Source organism: Ambystoma mexicanum, chromosome 12 (assembly GCF_040938575.1).
Source record: "Ambystoma mexicanum isolate Mex_15411 chromosome 12, UKY_AmexF1_1, whole genome shotgun sequence".
Lineage (NCBI taxonomy): Eukaryota > Metazoa > Chordata > Amphibia > Caudata > Ambystomatidae > Ambystoma > Ambystoma mexicanum.
The window spans coordinates 661,203,277-661,221,304 of NC_090936.1; the positions used below are offsets into that span (position 1 = coordinate 661,203,277).

Genomic DNA, 18,028 nt, shown 5'->3' on the forward strand with positions numbered 1-18,028 from the left:
TACCCTGTCTAGAAAAGCCAAGGAAAGTAAAGGAAATCTCCACTTGTGAATTACATTGCGGAAGTGAATGTGAAAGATTGCAATCTGTATAAATTTAACCTGGAACTGGTTTTCAAAATTAAGAGACTTGAACTGATTTTGAGCTGCCAAGCTGGAAGAGCTGACGTCTTGGGGAAGGGAAACCCGAGTCATTGTGAACTGTTTTGTCGCCTTTGGGAAGGGAGCCCTAAGGCCCTTTTGGAACTGTGTTGTCTTCTTGCGGAAGGAACCCCAAGACTACTTGGAACTGCTTTGAACCTGTGGAAGGGGCGCTGAAAAGTAAGCCAAGAGCTGTAAGAAGCTCAGAACATTATTTGGAACACTATTTATTTTGTTGCTGACTTCCCTACATATTGTTTATCTTTAGTTGTGAGGGAAAGTATAGGTTTTGGACACAGATAGACTTTTAAGTTGAACTTACTAACTCTGACTATCCTTAGTTTCGTTAGTTAGGGAAATCCCAACTTAGCATTGGGCAAGTTAGGTCTTAAACCATTCTGGCATTTAAGTTAATAAAATGATTTTTTGTTTGAACCCTGAATCTGTTGTCTGTGTCTTGCTTCATGATGCCTTCACAGGACACTTTAACTGATTTGCCCTCGGTGATGAACTTTATCAGGTTCGGCATCTCACTCCCATGGTCACCCCACCCTTCATTCCAAAAGCCACAAAAGGATTTGGAAACAAAATGCAGCTCCCACACAGAAGGCTGACCTCTACACTGAGCACCTATAGGGCATTCCTGGGGGTATATACATGTATGGGATATATTCAATGGCCTATAGGGCAGTATCAAGTGTGAGACTCCCATGCCATCCTAGGTTTATTTGTAATGTGTGAGGCCAGGGGAGGCCCATGCCATAACCCAAATGCCTGAACAGTTACCAAAACTATCCATTTAATTTTCATTTCATGTGCTTATATAGGGTTTATTGCCAAAGTGCTGAACAGCATAGACAGATCATGTCCATCTATAAACAGTAAAATGAGTGCGTACAACAGTATCATGATTTAGGATGAAGAAGGATGATGGGTTTTTAGCAACTTCTCAAACTACCTCAAGATGAACTTCTTATGGTGATGGACTATCTTTGGTCCCCAACATTTGATGCACTATTTAATTTTGATACTAGAATATACATGATGGTGAAAATCAGGAGTTTATTACCAGTTTGTGCGCCTAACACTTTTATTTTTGCATTTTGTTATTTTATCCAGCAGCCAAGAGATTTAAAAAACAACATGAGCCTTTTTCAGGACTGTTTTAAATCTCTGTCATTTCTTAATTGTATTTAAGTGAAATATATTGCGTATATTGTTTCGATAATGTATTAGGGATATGTCTGCTAGCAGTTGTGATTTGTATTTTCATCTTACTTTTATGATCTGTTGAACAAAAATAAAGTTAAACTGAAACAACTGAAAAAGATAGGGTTTTTGCTGATTGTGAAATGAAGAGTCGAGTGTAAGGGCACGAATAGATAGAGGGAGTGCGTTCCAGAGTTTGTGGGCTAAGAGAGAAAAGGAACGGAAGCATGATTGAGCACAAGGATGTTGTGGAATTGAGAAGAAAGTGCAACTAGGAGTGAATGAGGCAAGATGGTTGTACCAGGATATAAGAGAGCAGAGATAAGGAGGTGCCGTGCCATAGCATTTGAAGATAATAGCAAGAAAGTGGTATTGGAGACGGTGTTGGAAGGATAGCCAGTGTAGGGCATCAGAAATAGAACTACGAGGAGAGAGCATCTAAGATGGGCAGATGAATGAAAGATAAAGCAAAGTGGGGCCAAATGAGAAGCAGAATGGCCAAGAAAAAGAGAAGAGCAGTAGCCAAGCAAGAATAATGCGTGTAACTAAGCCTGTTCACAGAAAAAGTTAAAAAAGGATGGACTCTGTGTATGTTGAAAAGATGATATTGGTATTGATGAGCAGTTGCCAAGAATATGAGCAGATAAAGCCTGAGAGAGATTGAAAGTAATGCCATGCTTGCAGACGGACAAAGACAAAGATAGCTGGGATGGGGGAGGGCAGAGAGAGAATAGAGGAAGGAGGAATAGGGGACTTCAGAGGAAGAGAAGAATAGAATTTCTGTTTCAGCAGAGTTGAGCGGAGGAAAATGTAAAGACATCCAAGACTGGATGGAAGAGAGACAGGCAGAGAGTTTACACTGTAGAGACTCAGTAAAGGATGAGCAGGAAAGAAAGATGTATGTATCTTCTGCTTGTAGACGATAGGAGAAATTATAGGAAGAAATAATTGCTGAGAGTGGAATCGTATAGAGGGAAAAAAGTAAGGGGCCAAGAACAGATTCTTGGGGAACCCCAACGAAGAGGAGCAAAGGCTTAGATGAGTGCCCAGCCCAACCAACAGAGTAAATGTGGTTACATAAACGAGAACAAAACCAGTTGTGCACAGTGCTAGAAATAGGAACCTGGGAGAAGTTATATGGTGATCAACAGTATTAAATGCAGAGGAAAGGTCTAGCCAGATAAGAATAGGATAATGCTTAGTATATCGAGCAGATAGAAGAGAATCAGTTACAGAAACTAGAGCAGTCTCTTGAGTGAAAATGCTGCAGAGTTGGCTGAGCAAGATGAATGAAGATGAACTTTTTAATGATGAAGTACGAGGCAAAGTCATCAGGAGTAAGAGTGGCAGCTGGGGAAGGATCAGGAGGTGGGGAGAGATGAGGCGACTACATTTGTAAATTAGTCTGCGAGAATGGGGAGAAAGAGCAGCAGGCAGATGAATAAACCCATTCTTCCCCAACGCATTGCTCCATTACCTAAGTGAGACCCTTTTCTCTGTTCATATTTCATTGACCATCAGTGTCAAAATCTCTTCGGGGTTGTGCCCAGTCTGTTGCAGGGATACTCCACCGCTTGAATTTCCTAATCTGATTTGTCTGCGAGTCATGACAATAAAATAACAGTAGTTGTGCGAGGGATCCCTCTCCTATAACTGGAACCCCTCCAGTGTAAGTGCAAAACTCCTAGTCCAGGAACATAGTGATTGGGCCTTCTTACCAAATGCATTCACTCTCAGCCTTCACCATTTCTTTTTCTCCTCTCTCTGATTCACAGACACTCCCTGGTAGGACAAATTCTGTCAGATCCAGCTGACAAAGGATTACACTCTGATAGGTCACCACTCCTGCAGGTCGGGCCACCAGTCCCTCCGGAAACACCCAACTAGCCCAGGCCACCTAAGGCCATCAAGTTCACTGCTGTTGCTTCAGCTGACCAATGAGAATTACACATGGAGTGATGTCACTGTCCTGCAGGAAAGAGGTAAAGGTTAGCCCTCTGCCTTCTGTGAAGCAGAACATGGATGACACACCAACATATATGCTGCTCCTAGCCACGGGACCAGATAATCATGTTTACTGTCAATTGAAAAGATAAGAATGATTTTCTGTTTTTTTTCTTTTCAGATGCTGTTCGTGAAGTGCGAAAGTATTCAGCAACTCAAGTATTGGATAAGGACGCCAAGCTCTTCCCCAATTCGTATGATCACATTCACCTGAAACTTTTTCGATCGCAGAGAAATCTTTACATTTCTGGATTCTCTCTATTTCTATGGCTGTAAGTTTGTACTCGTTACAAAGTGTATTTCTTTGTACATTGCTTTTTCTTTGATTGCATATAATGCATGCAATAATAAAAAATGTTTTGCTTAAGAGAACAAAATTCAATGATAAAGACCTAATCACATAAATTGATACAACTGTTTTGTATGACACAAGGACATGGGAACGTTTACATTGTGAGAAACCTGAGGGTATTCTCCCAAGTAGACCTCGAGAATCCCTTATTGAGGTGGCCAGTGACTGGCTGGCCCTCTCAGATCCCAACCCTGGGGGTGGACGACCGAGGGATGATCACCTGGGTAGGGGAGCCAGGGGTTATGCTTGGGCGAATATCCAAGGTTAGGCGTGATATTATGCCAAAGAAAAGGGTGAGGACGACTAGCTTCTTGAAGCTTTTAGAGGCTGCACCAACTCAACCTCCCCTCCACCTAAAGAATCTCCCTTATTCATATCCAACGACCCCTCCATATCTGGTAACTTCGCTGGGAACCCAAACCCTGGTGCATTCGAAAACCACAATTCCCAGAATCCTTATTTTCATCATTCTTTTCCACATTACTTTGATCATTATTTTCCGAACAACCAATCTACTTTGAATAAACACTATTGTTCCCACCACCCCCCCTGTTCCGTTCACGATAATAATCCTGGTCATTCGTATCTGTCTCACAAACCCTATCAATCTCACCCCACCAGTTGTAATTCCATATAGCACCCTGTCCCCATCCCACCACATAGGACAATCAGTCACACTAACGCCTGCCCTTTCCGACCCGAAAACTGTCTTACCTCAAGAAAGACAATAGACTAATAAAACTGTTTACCTGACATGTCCCAACCCAAGGGTCAGGCAAAGACAGGATATTGGCCAGAATCTCACACACACCTGACGGCCCTTTCCTTTCCCTACAAGGATAAAAGGTGGAGCATGAGAGCACAATACAAGCAAGTCAGACTGCATGATGAGACAGCTATCCAAGCACGGCAGTTCAAGAGGAGGAGAAAGACGGCGAGAACCGTAAAGGCTGACAAGGAGAAAAGCGACCCTGCCCTTTCCAACACAGACCCGCGAGACCTCCATGGAAGGAATTGTAAGACTGCGAACAATAGCTCAAGTATGTTGCATCGGATGTTAATGGTAGACTGAGCGTGCCTATGCTGATAAGCAGGAACAAGGGAGGCACCTGGTACCATGGTACCAGCCTTGACTTCAGATACAAGGAAAGACAATAGGTTCATCGCAGCCGTTGAGTCGAGGGGAGAACCGATAATAAACCAAACTGTTGAATGAAAGTCGCAAATTGTCACATTGAGAGAAGTTCAAAGAACTGTCAATTGTTAAGAGAAGAACAGCTGCAGAGGGGATCGGCACCACGTGGGTGCTCAGTCGAGAGACTCTGGTTGATCCTGTGTTGATTTAAACTACTGATACCAGAAGGCCGTAGTGAACCCGACAGAGGGAGGCAAACGTTTGAGAAAGGTCTGAGCCCAGAAGAGGGGGATCCAGAGGTGAGAAGCCATCACCCCAACGACACGTGAATACAATCAAGAAACCATTTTTTAATATAAGCCAGAGTGAGCCGGACAGGAGGAAGGCTGATATTCGAGAGGGGTCTGCACCCGGAAGAGGGGGATCCAGGGGTTAAGAATCATCACCTCAAGTGTAATCCGAAAGGGACTTTTTGTTTGTTATATTTGAACCTATCAGGCCCTCAGAAGTAAGTGAGTCAACCACCAAAGGTCCTGATATCGATAGGAACTGTTTGTGGATCTAAGCCCGGAAGAGGGGGATCCGAGGGTGAAAAGCCATCACCCAACCAACATTTGAAAGGAACTTTTAGCTTATTGCTTTAACCATATCAGGCCCTCGGCGGCAAGAGACTTTTGTAGAAAAGACACTTAACCACCGAAGGTCCTGATGGCTGAAACTGTGGTCTCGCGTTGTGAAAGCTTGTGGGTGTGCTGTGCTCAGAAGTCCCACCTTGACCAGGCTGAAAACGTGGGGAAGGAAGACCCCCAGGTTACCACATCCTGATTTATCACTTGTGAACACTTATTTCTTTCTTGTAAATCTTATCCCACACCCTTTTGTATTGGTTGTAAGGATTGGCAATAGGTTTTTCTTAGTATAGGCCTTTTTATTTGACAAGACCCCACTAGGGCTGCCTTATTTATCATTTGATGGTCATAGCTTGCTCCCTTTTTAGATTTAGGTATAGATTAGGCGTTTTTCCAACATGCACATACAGTTTAATAAACACCCTTGAACTGTGATCACTTGTGTACGTCTATTCTTGATACCATGTCTTCCCTACAGCACTCATGTAGAGATGTGGCCAAAATGGAGAAACAGTGCCTTTCCTGCAACAAGACTAGTGTTCCCTCTTGAGATTTGGTATCTGTTGCCCGGCTAGCCCCACCTTTATTGTGGGACACCGAAAACGTGTGCAAGCCACAACCCTTTTCTGTGTTTCAGCTCCTTCAGCAGTTAAAGCGTAGGTCAGTGATGCTGGGAATTAGTCCTGTGCTCATGGAGCTATGAAGGAGCAGTGGAAGTAGATAAGAAAGGAAGCGATCGAACGAGTCACTGCATGTACTTTTTGGAACTTGAGTTATTTTGCCCCTTTATTCTCATCGTGATGTTCAGCTAATTGTGCAGTGCCTCTGAAATAATAAACAAAAACACATTATACCTTTAAGTTGGTGACATTTTGTGATTGGGAATGTTTGCATCTGTTTTTGATTTAGTCAAACACAGAGGGACACATTGTGGGTTTGGCAGTATGGGTAAAGAATTGTGGTAACATGGCGATAACTGAATCACTGGCACTTTACTGCCAGTTTCCTGCACTACTGAATTCAGAGTTTGGAAGTAGTGGAGGATTCACCCCCAGAAGAAAGCAACACTCCGAAAATCTTTGTATTTACTTTGCTGGAATTACCTCTCATGGTAAATCGGACAGAATACCCATGGGGTCCTGTGGACTCCAAAAACAGGGATTAGCACAGTTATTTTCCTCCCTCAAAATCCAGTGGTAAATCTGCAGGACCGAGTGGCAGAAACGCAAAAAGAGTTTGGAAGTAATTACAAAGGAATTGCTGGCAATCTAGTAATGAGTCTCCAAATGTGGTAATTTGCAATTTCATTCTGCGTGTCCACACAGCTGATATGTTGGATGCTGGGTATCCCTGAATTTTAAACATTTCTTTTTTTTATTGGGTTTTCAATAATTATTAAAGGTGGATTGTCAGAAGTGATCTAATGAAACCGTCCAGGGCTTTGTACCATTTATCACTTCATTTTTATTTTTTGACCTCAAAGATTTACACAAAATCGTACAAAATAAAGAACACACCATTGATATGATATACACAGGTATATTGTTTTCTTTGACAATCATGCAATACCAAACTCTTGTCCTACAGGCGATCCATAAATATACCTTCTGAAAGGTCCCCAAACATAAACACTTCACTTCCATTTCCGTGGTAATTTTATCATTTCATCAAGTTAGACAGTCATGTAGTGAGAGCTGTAGAATTAAAGCTGCACAGACAATGAAAAATATGAGAGCTCAATCAAATTAACTTTATTCATCCATGAGGCCATCCTAACACAAAAAATCACTAATGTACATTGTAAACAGAAACAAAAACAGTCAATCGCGGTGATACAACCCCCCTTAGATTTTTCATTGGGATTATGGATACATAATCCCTGTGCCATGTTAATTGCCTATGGACCTTTTCCCCAATGGGAATGGGTGTTCACCCAAAAGTCCAGGGTTGTGGTTAATATTTCCATAGTTGTTCATACTAGGGAGGGAATGAGGGCTCATAGAAATCAGGCTGTTTATTTGTCGGCCACCATTCGCATAGATTCCCAGCACACCATTGGCCACCCTGCAGTCCCAACACTCCAGCTTCACAAGGTCACTGGTAGAGTCACCCTCATAACCCAGTTTAGAGCAATTTTGCTTTACCTTCCCGGGTTACAGAAGAGCAGCCCCCAGTTGTCTGGGGCCACTGTAGGCATTTATTTAGCAGCGCATCACTTGGTTGGCGTTGGTTTGATTTTAGTTTCGGTACCCCGTGCAGGAATACTGTGCCTCTCCTTTCTTTCCAGCAATTATTATTGGTCAGGCTCTCCCCTGTTGAAAATTTAGGGACATTACAAAGGTTATCTTTCGGGCCATTATACCCCACCTTGGTTGAGACCCTGTTGGCCCTTGTTGCATGCAAAGAATGGGGCCGGAATGGCTTATTAAGTTCCCTGGGTATCGGCTGCCATGCAAATTGGTCTTTATGATTTTGTTGCCCAAGTGAAAATACATAAGGTTTGCAAAAGGTTGGAGACGGGGTCGCAATAATGGGGGCATCTATCCGGTGGTCAAGGTTTGTTGCAACAGCCAGGTGGTCTGTGATGACATGCATTTCTAGCTCCTTTGGTTGATTACATAGGACTGTTACCCCCATATGACTGGCAATTTGCACCTCCTTGACTCCATCTCCCTTTCTCAATGTTAGAATGTTAGCAGGAGCCGTTTAATGTCCATTAGTTGTGAGAGAACTTGCTTGTAATTACAATTTTGTTCATGGGCAGGGCGGGCACGTCTGTGGTGGGGGAAGAACCTGAGCCCAGATGATTGGGAACTATTGGCCTGAGCAAGCAGGATGGGGGCTTTACCCTGGACTCATGGCCATCCGGTTCTTGCTCCAAGTCTCTACAGTATTATCAATCCCCTTTTCAAGTGTTCCCCCTCCCATAGATTCCATTTGGACTGTTGGTTCTTTGCAGTAGCAGACTCTGCAAACGTTGGTGCCTCCATCGCCCCTGGGTTCGTACTTGGCAGGTGTGTGTGCACACCACCGTCACTGCCAAGGGTGGCAGCATGAAGAACTGCAGAGGATGGACAAGGGGCACTGGTGTCCCCTCTTAGACACAGTTGTTGGTTATAGTTGGCCAGTGGGCCACAATAGCCCCACTCCTGGGTTTGAGAGCATGTATTAACAGCGGTTTGCCAGAATGTAATGAGGGGTGATGTTGTAGCCACAGTAGCGACCACAGTTTCAGTGATGCCTCTCCCAACCCCTTCATCTAGACTGGGGGAGGCACTGGTGGCCCCCAAAAACTGCTGGATTTCCTTAATTAATAGATGGGCGCCAACAAAAGAACTAGCACTGGGGCCATCGATGGATGCTGGTCTCAAGGCCTACAGACCGACTATGCCTGGGGAACCTGAGGTTGGTAGGTCTGGGGTTTGCTTCTTCCTCCTGAGCTTTGATAGTTTCCTTTTTGGACCCAATCCATGTCTGGCGCAAGGTTCAGGGACACGAACCTCTAGTGCCTTAATAGGCAGAGCTGACATGACCGAATATGGGCAGGAGTGCTGTCGTAATCAGGTTAGGTTAGGTCGTGGGGCATGGCACAATCCAGCAAACGTGGAAACATGCGACATGGAGGGAGGAGTTTGTGCAAGGCTCAGTATTCACAGTAATTCAATTCTATATGGTTTGTTATATAGCACTAACATGCCCGAAGGCCTCGGCCGCTCACAGAACACAACAGACAAATAACATAGAGAAGGTAAGGCAATGTGTTAGGTTGGTCTATCTAGTCTATAGGTTTTCAAGACTTTTATAACTTTGCAACTGAGGGGAGTTGCCCAAGTGTCAGGGGTAGGGCATTTTAAATCAAATCCTTGCGGCCCAGGAATTGAAGCTGGCACCTCCAAATCTTACTATGAGAGAGCATGGCTATGTTAGTATAGCTTCTTTGTTTGATCGCAGAGTGCGTCGAAAAGGCAGTTTGCTGATCCGTGAGCTGAGATAGGCCAGTGCCTCACTGGCTAGGCATTTATAAGTCAGAGTTGATGCTTTAAAATTAATGATCTCATGAACAGGGAGCCAGTGCAACTCCCTTTGTGCGGATGTTATGTGGTCTTGACGGTTCATGCCACATATAGCTCTGACTGCACCATTCTGAATAGTCTGGAGTTTATATTTGCTAATGAGGTTCCAACCAATAGCCCATTGCAGTAGTCAAGTCTAGTATTGATAGTGGCCGCTGCAATAAGAGCTCTGTTTCCCTCTGACGGGTACAGGTGTGTCTGCCAGAGGAGCTGGGCCATATAGGTGCAAGTAGAGCTTAAGTATGAATGTTTTTTGAAGTCTAAGTTGGATTCAAAGACAACCCCAAGGTTTTTACATGGTTAGAGACTGGTATACTGGAGCCTTCAATCATGAAGGCTGTATATTGTACATTTAATTTCTTTAACTTCATATCTGTTCCTAGAATCAACGTTTTTGTTTTATTGTCATTTAGTGCAAGGGAGTTGTCCATCATCCATTTTTGCAAGTGCAGGATAACTGCAGGACATTCTGGATGTCGTCCACATAATTTGTGATCTTGACACCCAGACAACCCAGGAGGTCATACAATGGTTTAGAATAGATGTTATACAATAATGGTGACAGGCATGAGCCTTGAGGGATGCCACAACTGAGTTTCACTTGGATTGATTGAAAAGCCTCCCTAGCAAAACACTTGCCCTTGTTGCTCCCAGGAATGATTTGAACCAGTACACAGCTAGTCCAGAGCATTTTCCCACCTTCGCTGGCCTGTCTGCAATAATATCATGATTCACCAGATCAAAGGCGGCAGACGGGTCGGGCAACAAGAGCATGGCCACCCCGCCCCTGTCTATAACTTCCGCTATACAGGATTTAACATCCCCCAATGCTGCTTTGGTTCCATGTTTTTTCCTGAAACCTGATTGGCCTTTTGCCAAGATTCCCCTCTGTTCAACAAAGGTATCGTACTGAATACATGCCACCTTTTCTATGACTTTGAGAAGGTATGGTACGTTGGTAATGGGTCTGTAATTGGCTGCCTCATCTGGATCAAGATTCTCCTTTTTTAACAAAGGGGAATTTAATGCATTCAGGGACAAATCCTTTGTTGAAGGATCGATTGATAAATTCTACCACGGATGGACCGAGAGAGAAATATTCTTTAAAATATATGGCGGGGAAGATGTCTCCCTTGCATGATGTAGGTTTCATTTTAGAAACAATATCAGAAACTTCACTAATAGTTACAATATGAAAAAAGATGGTATTAGCAGTGACTTCTGTCTCAATTATAACAGTTTCTAACCTACTACCTATTTTTGGTGTTATGTACGCCAGCTGCAATGTTTGTCTGATGTTGACTAATTCTATTAATGAACCCATCAAGAACCTTCTGACACCAAACATCATCTATGTTCACGGGTGAGTCTGAAACTATGCCCTTGAGTTTGTTCAATATTATGAACAGCTCTCAGGAGTTGGATTTTGCTCCCAGAATCTGTTCGTCTAACTTATCTTTTTTGGCTTTGAGAATAGTTCTCTGGTAACTCTTAGCCACGTCCTAGCTTTCTGGCTGCCATGATTTTATGAGAGAGCCATTCGTTTATAGTTGGTTTAGTTTTAAGAGTTAGCCTTATTGGTGCTAATTTCTCAAAAGCCTCATTCAAGGTAGTACAAAGCTGTGCTACATATTGTTCAAGAGGACTAGACTCATCCAGAAAGGCTAGCTGAGGGCAGATGATCAAACCAAATGCTTCTTGGGAGATGTTACGGGTACTTCGCAAAAGAATCAGTTTAGGAAACGGGCATAACATAGTCCTGGATGTCTTAGGGGTTATGATGTCGAACTGTACAGTGTAGTGATCTGACTAACAGCAGGTTTGAACTTAAGTGCAAATAGTTTGATTTCTGATTAATACCCAGTCTAGAATGTTGCGCCCTTGGTGTGTGGGCACTTTTACGTGTTGGTCCAGACAAATACTCTGAAGCGATTTTAATACATTGAAGGCATCCTGGTCCAGTGGATTTAGATGCCCATAGATTGAAGTCCCAGAGAACTAACAATGTTGCATGTGCTTTAATATGGGACCCTATGAATGCCAGCTCTTCAAAGAGTGGAGTAACAGTAGGAGGATGATAGACAATAAGAATGCTGATCGTAGATGTGGGGTTTAAGGTAAGTTTCACCAACATAGCTTCGCAGGCATCAAATGTCAGGGTATTGGACAGAAAGATATTTAGGTGTCCCCATAAAATTATAGCTACCCCTTCCCCTTCGACCCACTCGATCAACATGCAAGGCTTTGTATCCCGGGGGCAGGGCCAGTTGAATGCCATGCATATTTGCTTCTTGAATCCAGGTTTCTGTGAGGATGGCAATGTCCAGCATAGCACCGTCAATGTCGTCAGACGCTTATGTAGCATGGCATGCCAGTGATTATGTATTGAGTGACAATGTCTTTAAGGTACTCGACATAGTAGAAGTACTCAACATAGAGTAGAGTTACAACAGTCAGCCATCACAGTCTCCTGCTGATTCTTTACGTTTGAGACTCCTTCAGTGTTTATTAAAAGCTTATTCGTATATTTATCCCCAGGGTCACTTATGGTAGGGTAATTGCCAGTATGTCTCTTGTCGGGAGCTTCATCTGCTCCATCTTGGGACAGGTCTCCCAGCCTGGATTTGCGGTTCCTTTGGATACGCATTATTAAATCACTACGTGACATCCTACAATGTAATAGAAACTATTAGAATACCAGTAGTCTGTACTCATGCGGCGGATGATAAAAATAAGAGATTCGGACAGCAAAGCACCTTCACCGTTCACGAGCCGGCACAAACTGTCTTGGATGTGCCTGACAACGTCTGAAAAGGGGGGGGGGACTACAAAACTTCTGGGAAATTAAGTCTGACTAGATCAATGCAGTGCAAACAATGAATAAAATCAAAACATGCAGTGAAGTTGATACTTGATGGCTATTCTCTGAAGAATTAATTGAAAAGCTAATATAGTTTCTTAAAATGTATAAAAGCAAATCAATCTATAGTCCTCACACTCACCAATTGCCTTGCTGTTTGCCTTGCTTGGAAACCCCCACCAAACCCGTGTTGGGAGGGTGCGGCTTCGGCTGTAAGGCACACCTCGCATCAGTCCGTGCGCATAGGCTGAGAGAACAGTCAAGGTCCAGAATGGGGTTGTGCGCCCCCCACGGGCACGCTAACACCCCCAGTGGATGCCAACACCCTGCGCCCTTGACTCCACGCAGGCTTGCCTCCAGGGCACCCAGCGGGACGCCAACACCCCGCACCATTGACTCTCCACGGACCTCACCCTTGCGGGGGGTCCCGGGGATTATGTAGCAGGCAAGCCAGCAACAGGTGGGAGGGGTCCAGCATCAACAGCAGTAGAGAGCGGCCTCCAGAGGGCCCAGCAGGACGCCAACAACCTGCACTCTTGATTCCATGCTCATATTACAGTATGAGAACTGCAATATTTGCTCTAAACTCACCAGTGATCGCAACGGTAGCAGCATTCTCAAGATGCAAAGCAATGCTTTGTTTCTCCTTAATTTCAGATCAGGTTATGTCTGTAGATCTGAATACATCTGAATTTAGGCAGTCTACCTCACATTTCCTAGCTCTAGGAAATTCTGGAATCTATTAAATACACAGATTCAAGCATTATGCTTCTCTTTCTAAAACACTGACAAGTGACTGTTTCCTAAAAACGAAGGGAAACCACTATAGTTAATTCCAAAGTTACTCGCAACCTTTTCCCCCAAGCTCCATACATCATGACCTTCAAAACCATTTTCAGGCTACCACTGTTCATCCTGCTGTCTCCTGAACCACTTCTTTGTGATAAATGTATAACTTCCACAACCGTTGAAACGTTGATACTACTTCAGCCTCTACTATCTTCTGGGACAGTCTTCATGAGGCCTTCAACTCTGACCCTGGAAAAGGAAACCTAGTGTCAAAATAATATCAGGTAGGCATATAAATTATAACATCAAAGGACCCCCTTGGACAGTTTGTGTACAATATGTCACTAGACAGCAATTCCCAAGAATGTCAGCCAACAGGCACATACATCAGAAATTGCATTTTCTGCGAAATGTAATCTTCCCCACAAATTAGATGTACGCCATATGGAATGTGTGCCTCACTGTCTTTAATAAAAGTCAGACTTGCCTTTACTAGAGCTAGTAAAATATTTATTCTATGGCAAGACAAAATGCGAGTACTATGCTTTTTCAAAGCTTACTACCGACTGTGGCGGCTTATTCTTTTTTTTTTTTTAACTTTTCTTTATTGGCAAGAAGTAGTAGCTGGCACATTACAAATTGCAACGACAACACACATTACATATTTAAACCATGGATGATAAAGGGCAGATTTGACAGGAGGCCACACAGAGTCCCGATACAGGTTAAAAGCAATAAGGCATTACTATGCAGTATGAGCCGTCCCCGGATCTGGAGACGGAGGAGATGATAGAAGCTCCAGGTCCACCTTACGGTTCAAATAGCTACAGAACCCTGTTCATATGTTTGTGGGACGAGCTGTACTAGGCAACATGTTAATGTAGTCCTCTTCACAGGATTGTGTCCAGGTGAGGGCTTTCAGCCACATCTCTAGGGAGGGCGGGGGATCTACGCTTCCAATATTGCAGGACGCATTTCTTGGCCACAATCGCCGCCACATTCAGAAATTTAGCCTCCCGTTTCGCTTCAGTTCCCTCCCACAGGCCAAACAGAAGAGACAGGGGATCAGGGGGGACAGAAAACCCCACAATCTCGGAGAGGGTCTCAAGCACCGCCTCCCAGAACGGGGCCAGCGCCCCGCAGGACCAAAACATGTGAGCATGGTCAGCATCGTTAGATCTGCATCTTTGACAGGGGTGGGATTGGTCTCGGGCAAACTTCCCAATCGCATAGGGAGTGTAGTACAGGCGATTGAGCAGCTTGTATTGGACACATCTAACTCTGGAGTTAAGAGAAACCTTGCGAGTGTGTATGCACATTTTGGTCCGCATCTCATCCGTGATGCTTAATCCCAGATCCTGACTCCAAGCATCACGAACAGTATGGGTGGTTCCGACAACTCGCGCCCCCAACATTTTATACAGGGAGGACACAGTGCCCTTACCCCCAGCGGAATTGGCAATATAGCGGACCTCAGGAGACTCAGGGGGTTCATCAGGATATGAAGGCCACATATCTTGGATTGCCGCCCTAAGTCGGAAGTATTGCAGCAACTCCAGCGAGGACTTGGAGTGCCCCGGTTTCCAGGTATCAGGGGTAATGAATTTCCCATCGGGGAATAGGTCAGAGAAAGATCTGTATCCCAGGTCAGACCAGTGACGGATGAGGAGCCTATCCTGTGTGGGGGAGAGGCCAGGGAACGACCAGAGGGGGAGCCATTTGTAGTACGGGGGGAGCCAGATCCGGGCATCAGAATCTGGCGCCACGCTCTTATGGTGGAGGCGACTGGGTCAGCGGGGGACTCCGAGCGATATGAATGAAAAAGGATCAAGGACATGACGTTAATTTCCTCAGTCGCCAGGATTTCAAGCTTGACGTGCGGGGGGGGGGTGGTGGGTCTTGGTGATGGTACCAATATGTAGCATGCTGAGCCTGAGCGGCTGTCCAATACTGGGCGAGATCAGGTGCACTGAATCCACCCTTCTCATAAGGCAGGGCCATATGTTGCCACTTTCTGCGCACAGCACCAGCGTGCCACAAGAAACGGGCACATCCCGCGTGCAGATCCGCAAAATACTGTTTCCCCGGCCAGAGTGGGACGTTGGCAAATATGTATAGGAGCTTCGGGACTATAATCATTTTTATCAGGGACAATCTTCCTGATAGTGAGAGGGGGAGGTTCCGCCATTTCTCCATCTTGACCTCAGCATATTGCGCGGCGGCCCCGTAATTATCGGACAGTAAGGAGGATTTTGAGAGGGACACCTGAACCCCCAGGTACCTGAAGCCCTCAGGCGCCATTTGAGCGGAAATTCGCATGCAGGTTGGGTCGTTGCGGGAGTGAGGGGAAACATTTCTGATTTGGTATAGTTTATGGTGAAGCCCGAGAATGTGCCAATTTTGATAATTTCGCGCATGATCGGGTCAAGGTGGACTGAGAGCTCTCTGATGTATAAAAGCACGTCGTCAGCGTACAATGATATCATTTCTGGGGTATCCCGCAGGCGAATCCCTTTGCGCACGTGGTTGCTTCGCACACTATCTGCCATGGGCTCAATGGCCATAGCGAACAGCAGGGGAGAGAACGGGCACCCCTGCCGCGTCCCCCTGTGGAGGGAGAAGGAATCCGACAGGTGGGAGTTAACCAGGACCCTGGCCACTGGGTCAGTGTATAGTAGTTTGATGCAGGACAACATGTAAGGGCCTATCCCCATCTTCTCCAGCACCGCCCAGAGGTATTGCCACGAGACCATGTCGAATGCCTTTTGGGCGTCGAGCGTTGGCTTGAGGGTCGATTCTAGAGATAACGTTAAACAGTCGGCGAATGTTTAATGCCGTGGAGTGGGCAGGGACAAAACCACTTTGGTCTGGGTCAATCGGGTATTTCATAATGGGGAGGAACCTATTTGCTATGATTTTGGCAAAGATTTTAGTATCGGTGTTGATGAGGGACAGAGGTCTATAGGAGCCACATTCATCGGGGGCTTACCCGGCTTGGGAAGCACGGTGATCACATCCTCACGGAGGGATCGGGGGAGGGTAGAGAGACGCAGCGACTCCTCCCAAACCTCGTGAAGCCGTGGAGCAAGTAGGCCAACGTGTTCCTGATAGAACTCAGCAGTTAGGCCATCTGGGCCGGGGGCTTTACCCTTAGGGAGGGCAGAGATTACAGCGGTGATCTCATCAAGGGTGAAGGGGGAATCTAGTTGTTCTTTAGTGGCTGCGGAAATAAGGGACATAGGGATGCGGTCTAGGAGGTCGTCTAGATCCTGCGGGCTGTGCTCTGGTTGCCGGGCGTAGAGGGCAGCATAGAAATCTGCAAAGGTCTCAAGGATGGGGCGTTCAGACCAGTGCCGCACTCCATTGTTGTCGATGATACTATCGATCCGGGCTCTGCCTCCCTCGGCGCGGGTGAGGCGGGCAAGGGTGCGGCCCGGCCTCTCTCCCTCACCATACTTTCGAGCCGCAACGGGCCGGGCAAGGTATCTCAACTTGCTGAGGGCAAAGGACTCGAACGCATCTAGTTCGGTTCTTATCTGTGCAAGCTTGGGTGGAGAAGAGGCAGACGCATACTCGCGCTCCAGCTCCCTGAGTCTGGATTCGGAGCTGCGCAAAGAGTTCCTAATGTCCTTCAGGACCTCAGCCTCCCTAGAAATACACATGCCCCTGATGTAAACCTTAAAGGCCTCCCATCTCACCCCATCTGTAGTGTCGTGGCGTTTGTTATTGCCGAAAAACGAGGAGATATCTGCGAGGATATCGGCCTTAAAGACAATATCGAGCAGTGCGTCTGCCTTGAATCGCCAGCTGGAGTGCTGGGGGAGGGCCTGGTGTAAGGCAATGTCTAGTGTGAGCGGGGAGTGATCGGATAATGTGCGCGGCAGAATCTGTGTGGTTAGCGTTTTGCCGATGAGCCCTGCAGAGAGCAGGAACAGGTCAATCCTGGAGTGGCTGTCATGGACAGAGGAATAGAATGTGAACTCTTTCGACAATGGGTGAAGTACTCTCCAGGCATCTACCAGACCGGCAGTGAGCATGTGTGCGTGGAGGCGATGAGCGGCTCGGGACAGTGTTCTAGGTGCAGTACCAGATCTGTCCAAGTCGGTGTCCATGATGAGATTCATGTCCTCCCCCCCCAAATAACAGGGACCCCAACATATCCTAAGAGAATATCAAGGACGTGGTCAAAGAACTCGGGTGCATCAATGCATGGGGCATGGGTGTTGACCAGGAGGCATTCTGTATTAGCAAGGTAGCAATGAAGGATCACGTATCTACCCTGGTCATCTATATGGCTGGCGCGGAGGGAGAACTCCAAGGACTTGTGAATCAAGGTGAGGACACCTCTGGACTGTGAGGAGAACGCTGTATAGTATTTGTTGGAGCCCCATGCAGGGGCAAAGGAGGAAGAGAGACGGGCGAGAGCGTGGGTTTCTTGCAGGAGAAGTATCTTGACCCTGTGCCTCTGTACGTAGGCCGTGATCCTGCGTGCCTTCGTGAAGTTGCTGAGCCCCCGAATATTCCAAGACATTAGCCTAATAGCCATTCAGTAGCCCTTTAGGGGGGATCAAAGTAATGTGTGAGAAAGTGTGTTGAATAAGTGCCGGCCGCCAATACAGCGGCCCATTGCATAGTACCCAAAGCTACCACTGCCTTACCATTTTTGCTATAATAACCCCGAATCCCACCCACCCCCCCCCCCCTCACTGCCTTCCCAAACACAGCAGTGGTCAAAAGCCCACCCAAAATTCCAAGGCATTTGTGCCAAGCCCAACGGGGCAGGGCCAGCCCCGGCACCCAACAGGGGCGTAACCAGTGAACATAACCAGCCAAACTTGG

General features: G+C 45.9%; 1 protein-coding gene across 2 annotated transcripts in view; it reads left to right on the top strand.

The window, feature by feature from the left end:
• BCAP29 (B cell receptor associated protein 29) overlaps positions 1 to 18,028 on the top strand; it is a 687,731-nt gene that overhangs the window by 191,202 nt on the left and 478,501 nt on the right. For both annotated transcript variants that reach the window (XM_069629145.1, XM_069629146.1), the window contains exon 4: positions 3,473 to 3,623. In XM_069629145.1, the coding sequence (XP_069485246.1) occupies positions 3,473 to 3,623 (151 nt within the window). The remainder of the gene's footprint in view (positions 1 to 3,472; positions 3,624 to 18,028) is intronic.